The sequence below is a fragment of the Oncorhynchus gorbuscha genome, unplaced genomic scaffold (genome assembly GCF_021184085.1).
Source record: "Oncorhynchus gorbuscha isolate QuinsamMale2020 ecotype Even-year unplaced genomic scaffold, OgorEven_v1.0 Un_scaffold_1626, whole genome shotgun sequence".
NCBI lineage: Eukaryota > Metazoa > Chordata > Actinopteri > Salmoniformes > Salmonidae > Oncorhynchus > Oncorhynchus gorbuscha.
Genome location: NW_025746352.1, coordinates 79,252 through 93,853, shown reverse-complemented (window position 1 = coordinate 93,853; position 14,602 = coordinate 79,252). Strand labels below are relative to the sequence as shown.

The following is a 14,602-nucleotide window of genomic DNA, read 5'->3' as shown; positions in this document are numbered from 1 at the left end:
AAACATGGAAATTGCATAGAAACACATGTAAACTTTATTTCTGTAGGCAGTTTGTAACAATAGACAAACTACATTGCTTTCAGTTTCTCATTTTAGAGTCAGGTAAATCACACTGGCAACTCTGAGGAGTCCATCGTTTGCTATATTTTCCTTCTTTTACTTTTCCCACAGACCAAAATGTGTGTTTAACATCGAGATAAAGATAACAGAGAAGACATGAAGTTGTCCAGACTGTGTTCATGATCTTAGGCCTTGATAATCTTGGGTCATACATTTCACTGATCACTATGTTAAGGAAAACCGTTGAAAATTTGTTTCCACTCCTCACCACAGGGGAATGTGACCAATCCTAACTCTGCCATAGTCTCTGGTTGTCCCAGGACCTTGTTATGATGCTTCTACATCATTCAGTTCAGATGGATAAAAAGGTGTGATGGGGTGATAAATTAAAAGGTGTGATGGGGTGATAAATTAAAAGGTGTGATGGGGTGATAAATTAAAAGGTGTGATGGGGTGATAAATAAAAAGGTGTGATGGTACAATAAATAAAAAGTTGTGATGATCCGCGGACCCATCACAGACCCATCATACCTTTTTATTCATCTGAATTCACAGGTTTTCTGCACCAACCAAACTTCTAGGAGAGCGTGATAGTCCCCTTTTGATTACATCATTCAGTTCTCCAGGAAGAGGATGGATCCAAGGCTTCAGCCTTTCTCATCATTCTCCTCTCCCGAATCCCCCTCCACTACCTTTGATACAGTAAACCTATTCTCTCCACCATCTTGATTCTGAACATTCTCCTCTTTGTTGATGTTAGGACCTAGATCGACGGGGTTTAGGTTCTCTTTTGAGTTGGACACATAAACAGCCTTCGCTCTAGTGTCCCTATCCAGACAGTTCTCCTCAAACACAGGGTCTTTCATAAAGACAGGGTCATCCTCGATAAGCCTCTGCCCCTCCTCTCCCATCCCAAAGCTGCTGAGTAACATATTGTGACTGATGCTAAGGTGGCGCCTCAGGCGGCGTGGGGAATGCTCCAGGGTTTGGATATTCGTCCCCAGGATGTCACTACAGCTTTTTGAACGACTCAACTCCTTGAATTCCGTCTTCGGCTTTGCGGCAGCGCCAATCTGCCTGATGGCGGTGCTGTAGTCCTCATGCTTCTCAGACAGGAAGTTGAAGATGTCGACGGCGGTGGGGAGGTGGCGAGGGCTGCGGATGTCGTCCTTCTCGAACTGCCATCGATGGTCCAGGTGGTCCATCCTGTGTCTCTGCCTTCTCTTCTTCAGGACCTTGTGAGCCGACACAACCATGTGGACGTTCCAGCTGAAGAACAGAGACAGCCAGGCCAGACCCATGTAGATCCACACCTCTGCAAACACCCGGTACAGCCTTGGGTAGTCTATGTTTGGATTGATACCTGTGGAGTCAAAAAGAGAACATAGTTTAATTAAGTATATGTCACCCTTTCTTCAGCTTGGACAAAGCAGGATTGCACCAGGCAATGAATCCAACTCCAAATAACTGTATGATCCTCTAACGTGAATTAGGTGATATCATGATATCTCTTAAACATAGACTAATATTTTCTGAGGAATGCCATCTACTTCATGAAAAGCCTATGTAACTACCTGCGACGTAGTCCCCGAAGCCGACAGTGGTGAGGGTGATGAAGGAGAAGTAGAAGCCCTCCAGGTACGACCATCCCTCCAGGGACATGAACACAAACGGGGGGATCACCAGGTGTACCAGCAGACCCCACAGGAGGAAGATGGCCGTGCAGATCAACTGGACCTTTTTCTGCAGACGTCACAATCAATCAATCATTTAAATGTATTTAAAGAACTTTGTGACAACTGCTGATGTAAAAAGGGCTTCACAGTGAGCCAGCCTAGACCCCAGAGAGCAACCAAAGCAGCAGCTAAAGCACAGTGAGCCGGCCTAGACCCCAGAGAGCAACCAAAGCACAGTGAGCCGGCCTAGACCCTAGAGAGCAACCAAAGCACAGTGAGCCCCTAGACCCTAGAGAGCAACCAAAGCAGCTAAAGCACAGTGAGCCGGCCTAGACCCTAGAGAGCAACCAAAGCACAGTGAGCCGGCCTAGACCCCAGAGAGCAACCTAAGCACAGTGAGCCGGCCTAGACCCTAGAGAGCAACCAAAGCACAGTGAGCCGGCCTAGACCCTAGAGAGCAACCAAAGCACAGTGAGCCGGCCTAGACCCTAGAGAGCAACCAAAGCACAGTGAGCCGGCCTAGACCCCAGAGAGCAACCTAAGCACAGTGAGCCGGCCTAGACCCTAGAGAGCAACCTAAGCAGCAGCTAAAGCACAGTGAGCCAGCCTAGACCCCAGAGAGCAACCAAAGCACAGTGAGCCGGCCTAGACCCCAGAGAGCAACCTAAGCACAGTGAGCCGGCCTAGACCCCAGAGAGCAACCAAAGCAACAGCTAAAGCACAGTGAGCCAGCCTAGACCCCAGAGAGCAACCTAAGCAGCAGCTAAAGCACAGTGAGCCAGCCTAGACCCTAGAGAGCAACCTAAGCAGCAGCTAAAGCACAGTGAGCAGGCCTAGACCCCAGAGAGCAACCTAAGCAGCAGCTAAAGCACAGTGAGCAGGCCTAGACCCCAGAGAGCAACCTAAGCAGCAGCTAAAGCACAGTGAGCCAGCCTAGACCCTAGAGAGCAACCAAAGCACAGTGAGCCGGCCTAGACCCCAGAGAGCAACCAAAGCACAGTGAGCCAGCCTAGACCCTAGAGAGCAACCAAAGCACAGTGAGCCGGCCTAGACCCCAGAGAGCAACCAAAGCACAGTGAGCCGGCCTAGACCCCAGAGAGCAACCAAAGCACAGTGAGCCGGCCTAGACCCCAGAGAGCAACCAAAGCACAGTGAGCCGGCCTAGACCCTAGAGAGCAACCAAAGCACAGTGAGCCGGCCTAGACCCTAGAGAGCAACCTAAGCAGCAGCTAAAGCACAGTGAGCCGGCCTAGACCCTAGAGAGCAACCAAAGCACAGTGAGCCGGCCTAGACCCCAGAGAGCAACCTAAGCACAGTGAGCCGGCCTAGACCCTAGAGAGCAACCAAAGCACAGTGAGCCGGCCTAGACCCTAGAGAGCAACTGAGCCGGCCTAGACCCCAGAGAGCAACCAAAGCAACAGCCTAAGCACAGTGAGCCGGCCTAGACCCCAGAGAGCAACCAAAGCACAGTGAGCCGGCCTAGACCCCAGAGAGCAACCAAAGCACAGTGAGCCGGCCTAGACCCCAGAGAGCAACCAAAGCACAGTGAGCCGGCCTAGACCCCAGAGAGCAACCTAAGCAGCAGCTAAAGCACAGTGAGCCGGCCTAGACCCCAGAGAGCAACCAAAGCACAGTGAGCCGGCCTAGACCCCAGAGAGCAACCAAAGCACAGTGAGCCGGCCTAGACCCCAGAGAGCAACCTAAGCAGCAGCTAAAGCACAGTGAGCCGGCCTAGACCCCAGAGAGCAACCAAAGCACAGTGAGCCGGCCTAGACCCCAGAGAGCAACCAAAGCACAGTGAGCCGGCCTAGACCCCAGAGAGCAACCAAAGCACAGTGAGCCGGCCTAGACCCCAGAGAGCAACCAAAGCACAGTGAGCAGACCCCAGAGAGCAACCAAAGCACAGTGAGCCGGCCTAGACCCCAGAGAGCAACCAAAGCACAGTGAGCCGGCCTAGACCCCAGAGAGCAACCAAAGCACAGTGAGCCGGCCTAGACCCCAGAGAGCAACCAAAGCACAGTGAGCCAGCCTAGACCCCAGAGAGCAACCAAAGCATCAGCTAAAGCACAGTGAGCCAGCCTAGACCCTAGAGAGCAACCAAAGCATCGGCATGTGACACAAGTGACAATGTTAGACCAATCCCTTTGATTTGACCATGTCAATTGTCATTTTTGAGTGTTCCACCAGATCTGGTGATAAGGCTAACATGTCTTGTAGGCTAACACTTCTCCATTAGTTGGACCATACAGGATTCAGTCATTAGTACCCAGCTACAGTGGCTAAACGTGGCTTACCATTGGCAAATCGCTGTTAATAAATGATTAAGTCATGTATTGCACCTCCCAAAAGTCATTGATAGAAATCCAAATCAGTACATTAAACGTGCTGAGAGACTCCCAGTGAGTCTTACCACACTAAGGCCTTTGAGTACCAGGACCTGTCCCAGGCGCTTGGCTCTGTCTCCGAAGAACGAGCCCAGCTCACTAATCCAGGTGAGGCAGAGAGGGATCCCACACAGGCCATACAGGATGCAGAATATACGGCCGCCAGCCGTCTTTGGGGCAACATTACCATAACCTGCAAATCACAAACGTATAGGCTTTCAGACAGGGGTGGCAGCTTCATTTGTGCTATGGTTAGACATTGGGTAACTGAGTTAGCAGCTGTTATCGGAGAGAGATGAACATGATTCAATGTTTCCAGTGTTGTATTCAACATATTACCCACCTATGGTAGTGACAATAGTGGCAGCAAAGACAACCGAATTGGTCCAGTCCCAGTTGTTGTAGGTATTCTCTCCAGTGATGGTCACACCTTGTCCAGCAGCGTCTGACACCACCTAGGGAACAGAGTGGGTTATCACACTGTACAAACAGAGCTGATCTTAACCGGTAACGGGTTTCATTGGGATTCATTTCAGAGTCTTCACACTCTAGGTAAACACAGAGTGACTTTGGGAATCTAAATTCACTGAGATTGAGCAAATAAAAATATAATATGTTCCCACTTTGATTTGTTTGAAAAGTATATTTTAGTCATTACACACAAACAATAGACCCCTGTTATATATTTCCAGAACCTTCAAATAGAAGGACACAACCGTAATGAAGGAACTGACAACGCCCTCTGTAGTCTCGTCAACACGACCCTAGACAGCAGTGGCATTGAAACATTGAGGCAACCCGGATATCTAGAGAGACAACGCCCTCTGAAAATATGCTGCCCCTTGGCTATTCCACGGTAGCAGAGTGGCACTGAGACTCTGATTTGACACTATAAAATGGATGATTGCAAAGTTAAACAAAACATACAACTCTGCACAGGGACTACTTTTAACAATTTCCACTGAAAACATATTGGCTTGAAGAACAGTGCAGACGCAAAGTTTGGCAACATAATGACTGCAATCTTCTGACGTCATTCTGTTACCAACGTTGCATCTGCATTGTTATCGGAGCAAAGAAAATGGCAAACCAGTTCTTCTGAACTGTCCTAACATGCTGACTTGGCTCCTTGGTTGAAGAGCACAGAGATGATGAAAACGTATGTAGGCTCATCAGTGATGTGTTCTGTTGCTATAATGGAAACTTGATTTATAAGCGTAGAAGTACTCCAAGCTTTTACTGCAACAGTGAAAATAATATATTCATAATAACATATAAAAATACAAATATGCACATATATTATCATTAACACAGCCATATCAGTACTGACAAGGACTGAAATGTCCCAACTTGACAAGCTTTGTTTAGATTAAATAATTTCAGATGATCTACAATGTTATTTTTTCAGGTAAAATGACCCACAAAGCATTTGACATCAGGCATCGCCTTTTGGACGTCTTTTTCTGATCCTCCATATTTTGGGGGTATTTTTTTGGAGCCCTGATTTCAATGTCCACGAAGGTGGATTTTTGGCCTATATTTGGCCCAAACACAGACGTGGAGCTGGTCCACACAGACCAGATGTGTACTTTATCATTACAACAATACCCAGCTACTGTTTGTTTGTACATGTATATTTTGGACATTCAGCAGATGCTCTTATCCAGAGGGACTTACAGTCAGTGTATTCAACCAAGGTAGATAAACAACAACATATCCCAGTCATAGCAAGACAAAATATTCTGTAGACATTACTCAGAATGTTATTGTAGTTAAAGTGGTCTGTTGGTTCATTCTGTATGCTGGCCTACTTTGATCATCATTGCAGCCAGTTTTAAAGCATTTGGAACAGATAACATTACTGCATGTGATAGATGGGAGCAATAATACATATTTGGTTTCTTACTTAATAGAACATGTATAGCATTTAATTTTTTGCCATATAATCAATGTCTGAAAAATACACATTTTCAACGTCTGGAAAATATATATTTTTTCCCATTCATTCAGCCTCTAAAATGCACCTGATTTCAACGTCCAGAAAATAAGTATTTTTGACATCCATATAACACTTATTTTCGAGGTCCCAGAGGTCTAAGCTTTCATTCAGCACCTGAAATGCCCTGGGTATGTTTATTATCCAGGGACAACGTCCATGGGCCTAAATAGTTGTCGAACAGTAGGCCTAAAACATAGTGGCAATTCTATGGTAACAGAGGGATTCTGAGACTCGGATTTTTTTCACTTTAAAATAAACAAAAAACAATGATTGCAAAAAAATTCAACAAACCACACAACTCCATGCACAAGGACTACTTTTAACAACTTCCACTGAAATGTTTACAATACATTTGCTTGAAGAACAAAAGTGCATAGAGTTGTACGGTTTGTTTAACTTTGCAATTATTGTTTTTTGTTTGACATACATTTGAAATGGAAAAATCCGACATTCAGCAATTGCTGTTACACCTTGGAATCGCCCATGGTGTAAAATACAGTTTTAGAGACATAATAAAGTTCCAATGCTGACCAAGCTGACAACACAGTAATGATAATCATTAAAACGCCGATTGGGAAGATAATACATGTATTCTAAATTGAATCCCTACATACCCCAAAATATAGTTCAGATCTTCTTTAGTCAAGCACGGATATGTTTTAAGAATGTTTTCCTTTTGACGGGAATATTCGGATTTGGCCAGTTTCCAATTGGGTTCTTCAAGTATTTGAAATATTGCTGCCCTGATCGATAGGTAAAAAATGATACCTGACGTTAATACAGGACCCTTATCAGACATTGCCGATCACTTCAAAGTAAACCTCATTATAAACTCGCATCAGAATTGTTGCCCAAAACAAAAAATAGGACGCGTGTTGCATTCAAACTTCTCTTCCTGGTTCCTGTGCTGGGTAATTACAAACGTGGGAGACTGGGATTGTGATAATGCAATGGAGGAGGACAAATTCAACCCAGTCCACATACAAGACATCGTTTCAGGTGTGCGCCATTGTTTAGCCTATAGTATCATTTTCAAAGAGACAGAAAAACGTTATGTGCCTTTCTGACTTCCACAACCTAGCTATATGGGTTTAAAGCTGGAATCCGTAGCTGTGAAACTGCCACGTTCGCCTAGCTACTTCAAACAACGAACACTGTTTTTTTCCCCCTCAGACATCATTGCACATCATTGCAGTGCGATAGAACAGCAGATTATGTACTTCTCAAGCTTCACAATCAAAGCCAAATCAATAAGAAACGCGACCAGTGGCACTGTTCACTGTATGCTGATCTCAGATGTAATGCTGTGTGGATTAAAGGTCTCAAATTAAATATCTTTATTGAGTTTTGACTGATTGAAAGTCTCTGTCTGTGGATGTGTTTATGGAAAACAGCCACAAAGACGTCTACCTTTACGAAAACAGATTACAGTATAACTGGTGTATGCTGCAAATACCGCATCCAAAATAATACCGTTTTTTTACTGCAGTAATTTTGCAGTGTATTTGCAGTTCAACTTCAGTACACTGGTTATTCTGTAATTACTGCGTCCAAAATACCACAGTTGACTGCAGTTACTGCACCTTTACGGCTGTTTCAAAACGGACTCTTTTTTTGTAAGGGTATAATTGGTTCAGATTTGGTCTGGTCCATTTGCCCGCAAACACAGATGACTAAGTTTTGTTTGGACTGCACAGTACAGTAGAGAACTATACAGTAACCGACTGTACATTACATTAAAAAAGTAGAGTACAGTACAATACAGTATAGTTCAGTACAGTATAATGTACTGAATTGTATCCTACTTTACTCTAATGTACTCTACTTAATTAAACTACTGTACTCTACTGAATCAAACTCTACTGTACTGTATTATCCTGTGCTCTACTGTACTGAACTGTGTCGTACTGTGCTGTTCAAGTTTGTGAAGCATAGCCTAGACGTCTATGATTCTTTCAGATTTGGTCTGGTCCGGAGCAACCACATTTGTACTTAGTATAATTTCCAGTTTGCAAGTATTTGTTTTTTACATTTACATTTTGGTCATTCAGCAGATGCTCTTATTCAGAGCGACATACAGTCAGTGCATTCAACTAAGGTAGATAAACAACATATCACAGTCATAGCAAGACAAAAAATATGACTGAGAATATTACTGAGAATGTTATTGTAGTTGATGTGGTCTGATGGTTTATTCTGTAGGTTGGACTACTTTGAACATCATTGCTGCCAGTTTGTAAGCTTTTGGAAAGCTAACATAAGTGCATGTTTACAGATGGGAGCCATAATATATATTCTATGTTGCAATCTTCGCTCGGCTCCTCTTTCCTATATTAAATGTATTTAAAATGTATTATTGTGATATTATGTTTACTTCATTGAGAATGTATGTACAGTTTAAATTTGGTCAATGATGTCTTTTCACCTGTCATTCAGAACTGAAAATGAACCTAACTTCAACGTCAGGAAAATACGTATTTACAGCGTTATTATGCTTACTGGGCATGTATAATGTTATTAACCTATATGTAGGCTACATTACTGACATATAATAACATGATATGTAGGCTATAATAACATAATAGCCTACATTATTGCCTTTCATAAAATACAGATACACACACACATTTACTTGCAGGCATTGCCTACACACAAGTGCACAATAGAGGCACTAAGTTGAGTTGGCCAGCTTGTAGTCCCAAAAACAGAATAGAGTTACCTCTGGTTCGTTCAGCTATGAAGGAAAGGAATCGGAAAGAATGGGGTTTTGGGAAAAATGCCAAAAATAAGGTCTGAGGCTAACACAGACTCAGGAGATCTTATACATTTTGTTTTATGAGATATCAGTCAGTTAATGTGACTATGAATTATGAAGCCTTTATGTGCTTGTTTTGATTACATAAATGCTTCAAAATTCACAAAAGGTGATGTTAGCTGAGATGATCTCATAGAACAAAAAGTATAAGAGCTCCTAAACTTGTATTTACCACAGACATTATTTTCGGCGTTTATCCAACCCCCCCCAAACATGAATTTCCACATAAGTTTGGGCCAACGAGACATTGTGGAGTTAGTGCCTACAAAAAGACACCATGTACTATTGCTCTCTATAGAGTACCACAGTATGAGTCATAATACCCATAACAAACAGGGAAATGGTTCCAATTGTTTTTCTATCAGTCATTTTCCCCACAAGGTATTTTAGAAACACTTCAAATAAGGCATGTGTTTTGTGTAGGCTTACCCTTCTGTGATGTTTTGATAACAGTGTAAATATCTCTATGACAAAGTTACTTTTATCAATGTATTTGCCTGTATTTACCCCCCCCCCAAAACAAAAAAAATGAAATGTTAATTAGCTGCTAATGTGGCTATCATAAAGAACTCCAAATCCCATGATGATCTGGACGAGCCTGCCGAATCGAGGCAAAGGTTAAAAAAAATCTCTGGATTAACTATCTAGTGTTAGCTAAATGTAATAATTCATAAATTGGCTAAATCTCTTTAATTTGACAACTCTGTGAACTGTCTTTTGCAAGTTTGAAATTGACACAATACCTGTTAGCAAAGATGTCAGCTACAGATGACGTGCAGGAGCTTGCAGGGATTTGTTGTTATGCTGGTGAATGAGGACCCAAAGCGACTTAACGGAAACAGAGTCTTTATTCACGTCTTAAACAAAAGCGATAATCCTAATGCAATCCCTCGTCAGTAGAGAGGAATGACTGGAGACGCGACCACAGACTGCAGGTCGCTCGGGAAGGCACCGGCCGTAGCTGACTTTGACACCTGCTCACACGCAGCATCTGAAGAAGGTAAAACACGACAGGGCGGAACAAGGACACAGAACAGCGAACATCAAGCAAGGATCCGACAAGGACAGAAGCGGAAAACAAAGGGAGAAATAGGGACTCTAATCAGAGGGCAAAATAGGGGACAGGTGTGAAAAGAGTAAATGAGGTAGTTAGGAGAATGAGGAACAGCTGGGAGCAGGAACGGAACGATAGAGAGAGAGAGCGAGAGAGGGAGAGAGGGAGGGGGAGAGAGAGGAATAGAAAGAGGGAAAGAACCTAATAAGACCAGCAGAGGGAAACGAATAGAAGGAAAGCACAGAGACAAGACATGATAATCAATGACAAAACATGACAGTACCCCCCACTCACCGAGCGCCTCCTGGCGCACTCGAGGAGGAACCCTGGCGGCAACGGAGGAAATCATCAATCAACGAACGGTCCAGCACGTCCGAGATGGAACCCAACTCCTCTCCTCAGGACCGTAACCCTCCCAATCCACTAAGTACTGGTGACCACGTCCCCGAGAACGCATGTCCATGATCCTCCGTACCTTGTAAATAGGTGCGCCCTCGACAAGGACGGGGGGGGGGAAGACGAACGGGGGCGCGAAGAAAAGGCTTGACACAGGAGACATGGAAGACAGGGTGGATGCGACGAAGATGTCGCGGAAGAAGCAGTCGCACAGCGACAGGATTGACGACCTGAGAGACACGGAACGGACCAATGAACCGCGGAGTCAACTTGCGAGAAGCTGTCGTAAGGGGAAGGTTACGAGTGGAAAGCCACACTCTCTGACCGCGACAATACCTAGGACTCTTAATCCTACGTTTATTGTCGGCTCTCACAGTCTGCGCCCTGTAACGGCAAAGTGCAGACCTGACCCTCCTCCAGGTGCGCTCACAACGTTGGACAAAAGCCTGAGCGGAGGGAACGCTGGACTCGGCGAGCTGGGACGAGAACAGAGGAAGCTGGTACCCAAGACTACTCTGAAACGGAGATAGCCCGGTAGCAGACGAAGGAAGCGAGTTGTGAGCGTATTCTGCCCAGGGGAGCTGTTCTGCCCAAGACGCAGGGTTTCTGCGTAATATGCGACCAATCGTCTGATTGGCCCTTTCTGCTTGACCGTTAGACTGGGGATGAAAACCGGAAGAGAGACTGACGGAAGCACCAATCAAACGACAGAACTCCCTCCAAAACTGTGACGTGAATTGCGGACCTCTGTCTGAAACGGCGTCTAACGGGAGGCCATGAATTCTGAACACATTCTCAATGATGATTTGTGCCGTCTCCTTAGCGGAAGGAAGCTTAGCGAGGGGAATGAAATGTGCCGCCTTAGAGAACCTATCGACAACCGTAAGAATCACAGTCTTCCCCGCAGATGAAGGCAGACCGGTAATAAAGTCTAAGGCGATGTGAGACCATGGTCGAGAAGGAATGGGAAGCGGTCTGAGACGACCGGCAGGAGGAGAGTTACCTGACTTAGTCTGCGCGCAGTCCGAACAAGCAGCCACGAAACGGCGCGTGTCACGCTCCTGAGTAGGCCACCAAAACCGCTGGCGAATAGAAGCAAGCGTGCCCCGAACGCCGGGGTGGCCAGCTAACTTGGCAGAGTGAGCCCACTGAAGAACAGCCAGACGAGTAGAGACAGGAACGAAAAGAAGGTTACTAGGACAAGCGCGCGGCGACGCAGTGTGAGTGAGTGCTTGCTTTACCTGTCTCTCAATTCCCCAGACAGTCAACCCGACAACACGCCCTTCAGGGAGAATCCCCTCGGGGTCGGTAGAAGCCACAGAAGAACTAAAGAGACGGGATAAGGCATCAGGCTTGGTGTTCTTATTACCCGGGCGATAAGAAATCACGAACTCGAAACGAGCGAAAAACAACGCCCAACGAGCTTGACGTGCATTAAGTCGTTTAGCAGAACGGATGTACTCAAGGTTCTTATGGTCAGTCCAAACGACAAAAGGAACAGTCACCCCCTCCAACCACTGTCGCCATTCGCCTAGGGCTAAGCGGATGGCGAGCAGTTCTCGGTTACCCACATCATAGTTGCGTTCCGATGGCGACAGGCGATGAGAAAATAAGCGCAAGGATGGACCTTATCGTCAGAATGGAAGCGCTGGGATAGAATGGCTCCCACGCCCACCTCTGAAGCGTCAACCTCGACAATGAATTGTTTAGTGACGTCAGGAGTAACAAGGATAGGAGCGGATGTAAACGCTTCTTGAGGAGATCAAAAGCTCCTGGGCGGAACCGGACCACTTAAAGCACGTCTTGACAGAAGTAAGAGCTGTGAGAGGGGTAGCAACTTGACCGAAATTACGAATGAAACGCCGATAGAAATTAGCGAAACCTAGAAAGCGCTGCAACTCGACACGTGACTTTGGAACGGGCCAATCACTGACAGCCTGGACCTTAGCGGATCCATCTGAATGCCTTCAGCGGAAATAACAGAACCGAGAAATGTGACAGAGGAGACATGAAAGGCGCACTTCTCAGCCTTCACGTAGAGACAATTCTCTAAAAGGCGCTGGAGTACACGTCGAACGTGCTGAACATGAATCTCAAGTGACGGTGAAAAAATCAGGATATCGTCAAGGTAGAGTAATCCGTTATGGATCGATCACCTTGACATAGGGAAGCCAGGGCCCTAGAAGCCTCCTTACCAAAAACTGAACGATCAAAAACCCGTATCATCTCCTCTTTAAAGTTCAGATAATTGTTAGAACACTCAGCTCTTGCCTCCCAGATAGCTGTGCCCCACTCCCGAGCCCGACCAGTAAGGAGTGAAATGACGTAAATCCGAGCTCTCTCTCTGAGTATGTGTTGGGTTGGAGAGAGAACACAATATCACACTGGGTGAGAAAGGAGCGGCACTCAGTGGGCTGCCCAGAGTAACATGGTGGGTTATTAACCCTAGGTTCCGGAGACTCTGAAGACCAGGAAGTAGCTGGTGGCACGAGACGAAGACTCTGAAACTGTCCTGAGAGGTCGGAAACCTGAGCGGCCAGGGTCTCAACGGCATGACGAGCAGCAGACAATTCCTGCTCGTGTCTGCCGAGCATTGCTCCCTGGATCTCGACGGCAGTGTTGCGAGAATCCGTAGTCGCTGGGTCCATTCTTGGTCGGATCCTTCTGTTATGCTGGTGAATGAGGACCCAAAAGCGACTTAACGGAAACAGAGTCTTTATTCACGTCTTAAACAAAAGCGATAATCCTAATGCAATCCCCTCGTCAGTAGAGAGGAATGACTGGAGACGCGACCACAGACTGCAGGTCGCTTCGGGGAAGGCACCGGCCGTAGCTGACTTTGACACCTGCTCACACGCAGCATCTGAAGAAGGTAAAACACGACAGGGCGGAACAAGGACACAGAACAGCGAACATCAAGCAAGGATCCGACAAGGACAGAAGCGGAAAACAAAGGGAGAAATAGGGACTCTAATCAGAGGGCAAAATAGGGGACAGGTGTGAAAAGAGTAAATGAGGTAGTTAGGAGAATGAGGAACAGCTGGGAGCAGGAACGGAACGATAGAGAGAGAGAGCGAGAGAGGGAGAGAGGGAGGGGGAGAGAGAGGAATAGAAAGAGGGAAAGAACCTAATAAGACCAGCAGAGGGAAACGAATAGAAGGAAAGCACAGAGACAAGACATGATAATCAATGATAAAACATGACATTTGTAGTCTTGCATGATGACTAATTTGATGCTAATTAGCACTTTGGAATCTGAGTGTAAATAAAGCCGAATATATTGATAAAAGTCACCTTGTCTGAAAAAGAAAGCCTGACTTGCCTAGTTAAATAACGGTTAAATAAGATGTTTAAAAGCCTACACGTAACACAGGCCTTATTTTTAGTGTTTCTAAAATCCCCTATAGTAAAAATGAATGGTTGAAAAATTATTGGAACCATTTCCTGGGCGCCCGAAACGTGGATGTCGATTATGGCAGCCCCCCGCACCTCTCTGATTCAGAGGGGTTGGGTTAAATGCAGAAGACACTTTTCAGTTGAATGCATTCAGTTGAACAACTGACTAGGTATCCCCCTTTCCCTTTCCCTGTTTGACCGCTAGGTTTTTGTGGGTATTATGACACCTCCACTGTGGGGCTCAACATTCTCAACATTACAATATTACTCACTCTGGAGTCAATGGGAGGGACCACCCCATTCACCATTATCGTGTTGAGCAGGGGAGAATCGCCCTTGTGTTGGGTAGATTAGCTTCTAAACTGACCAGCCCTTTCGGAGCTCACACACACACAAACACACACACAATCACACACACAAACAGAGATAAGAGCAACCGTCATGACACACACACATTTTCTCACTGTACTGAAAAACAAGTGAGAGGTGTATCTTCTCTAATGAGGGCTTTTGAAAAGGTCACTCACTGTATGACATCTTTCCTGTTAGTCTAAGAAAAAATAACTAATGTAGCCTATACCGGAAACCTCTGAAAACTCAGATTAGAAAATGTATTTCTTATTTTATGAAACTATAACAGTTATCAACAGTTGATAATATATGCGCATATATATTTATGCATATTACTAGTAGTATATTTCTAAACGATAGCATTCTCAAAGAGTTGTGGAAAATAAGAATGAGGCCTTAATCTTACTCAGATAATTCATAGAGAAAACAAGGAGGTTTAGGCCAAAAGCAGATGAGGGGGAAAGAATGCAT

The 14,602-nt window shown here is 45.4% G+C and overlaps 1 protein-coding gene across 1 annotated transcript; it reads right to left on the bottom strand.

Moving 5' to 3' along the window:
- Nucleotides 1–16: 16 nt before the first annotated feature.
- On the bottom strand, nt 17–14,503 carry LOC124023551 (potassium channel subfamily K member 5-like). Its single transcript, XM_046337931.1, has 5 exons — nt 14,053–14,503; nt 4,464–4,575; nt 4,147–4,313; nt 1,635–1,803; nt 17–1,423 (listed from the first exon to the last, which is right to left on the bottom strand). The coding sequence occupies exons 1-5, from the start codon at nt 14,086–14,088 to the stop codon at nt 708–710; spliced, it is 1,200 nt and encodes a 399-aa protein (XP_046193887.1). The 5' UTR covers nt 14,089–14,503; the 3' UTR covers nt 17–707.
- Nucleotides 14,504–14,602: the final 99 nt, after the last annotated feature.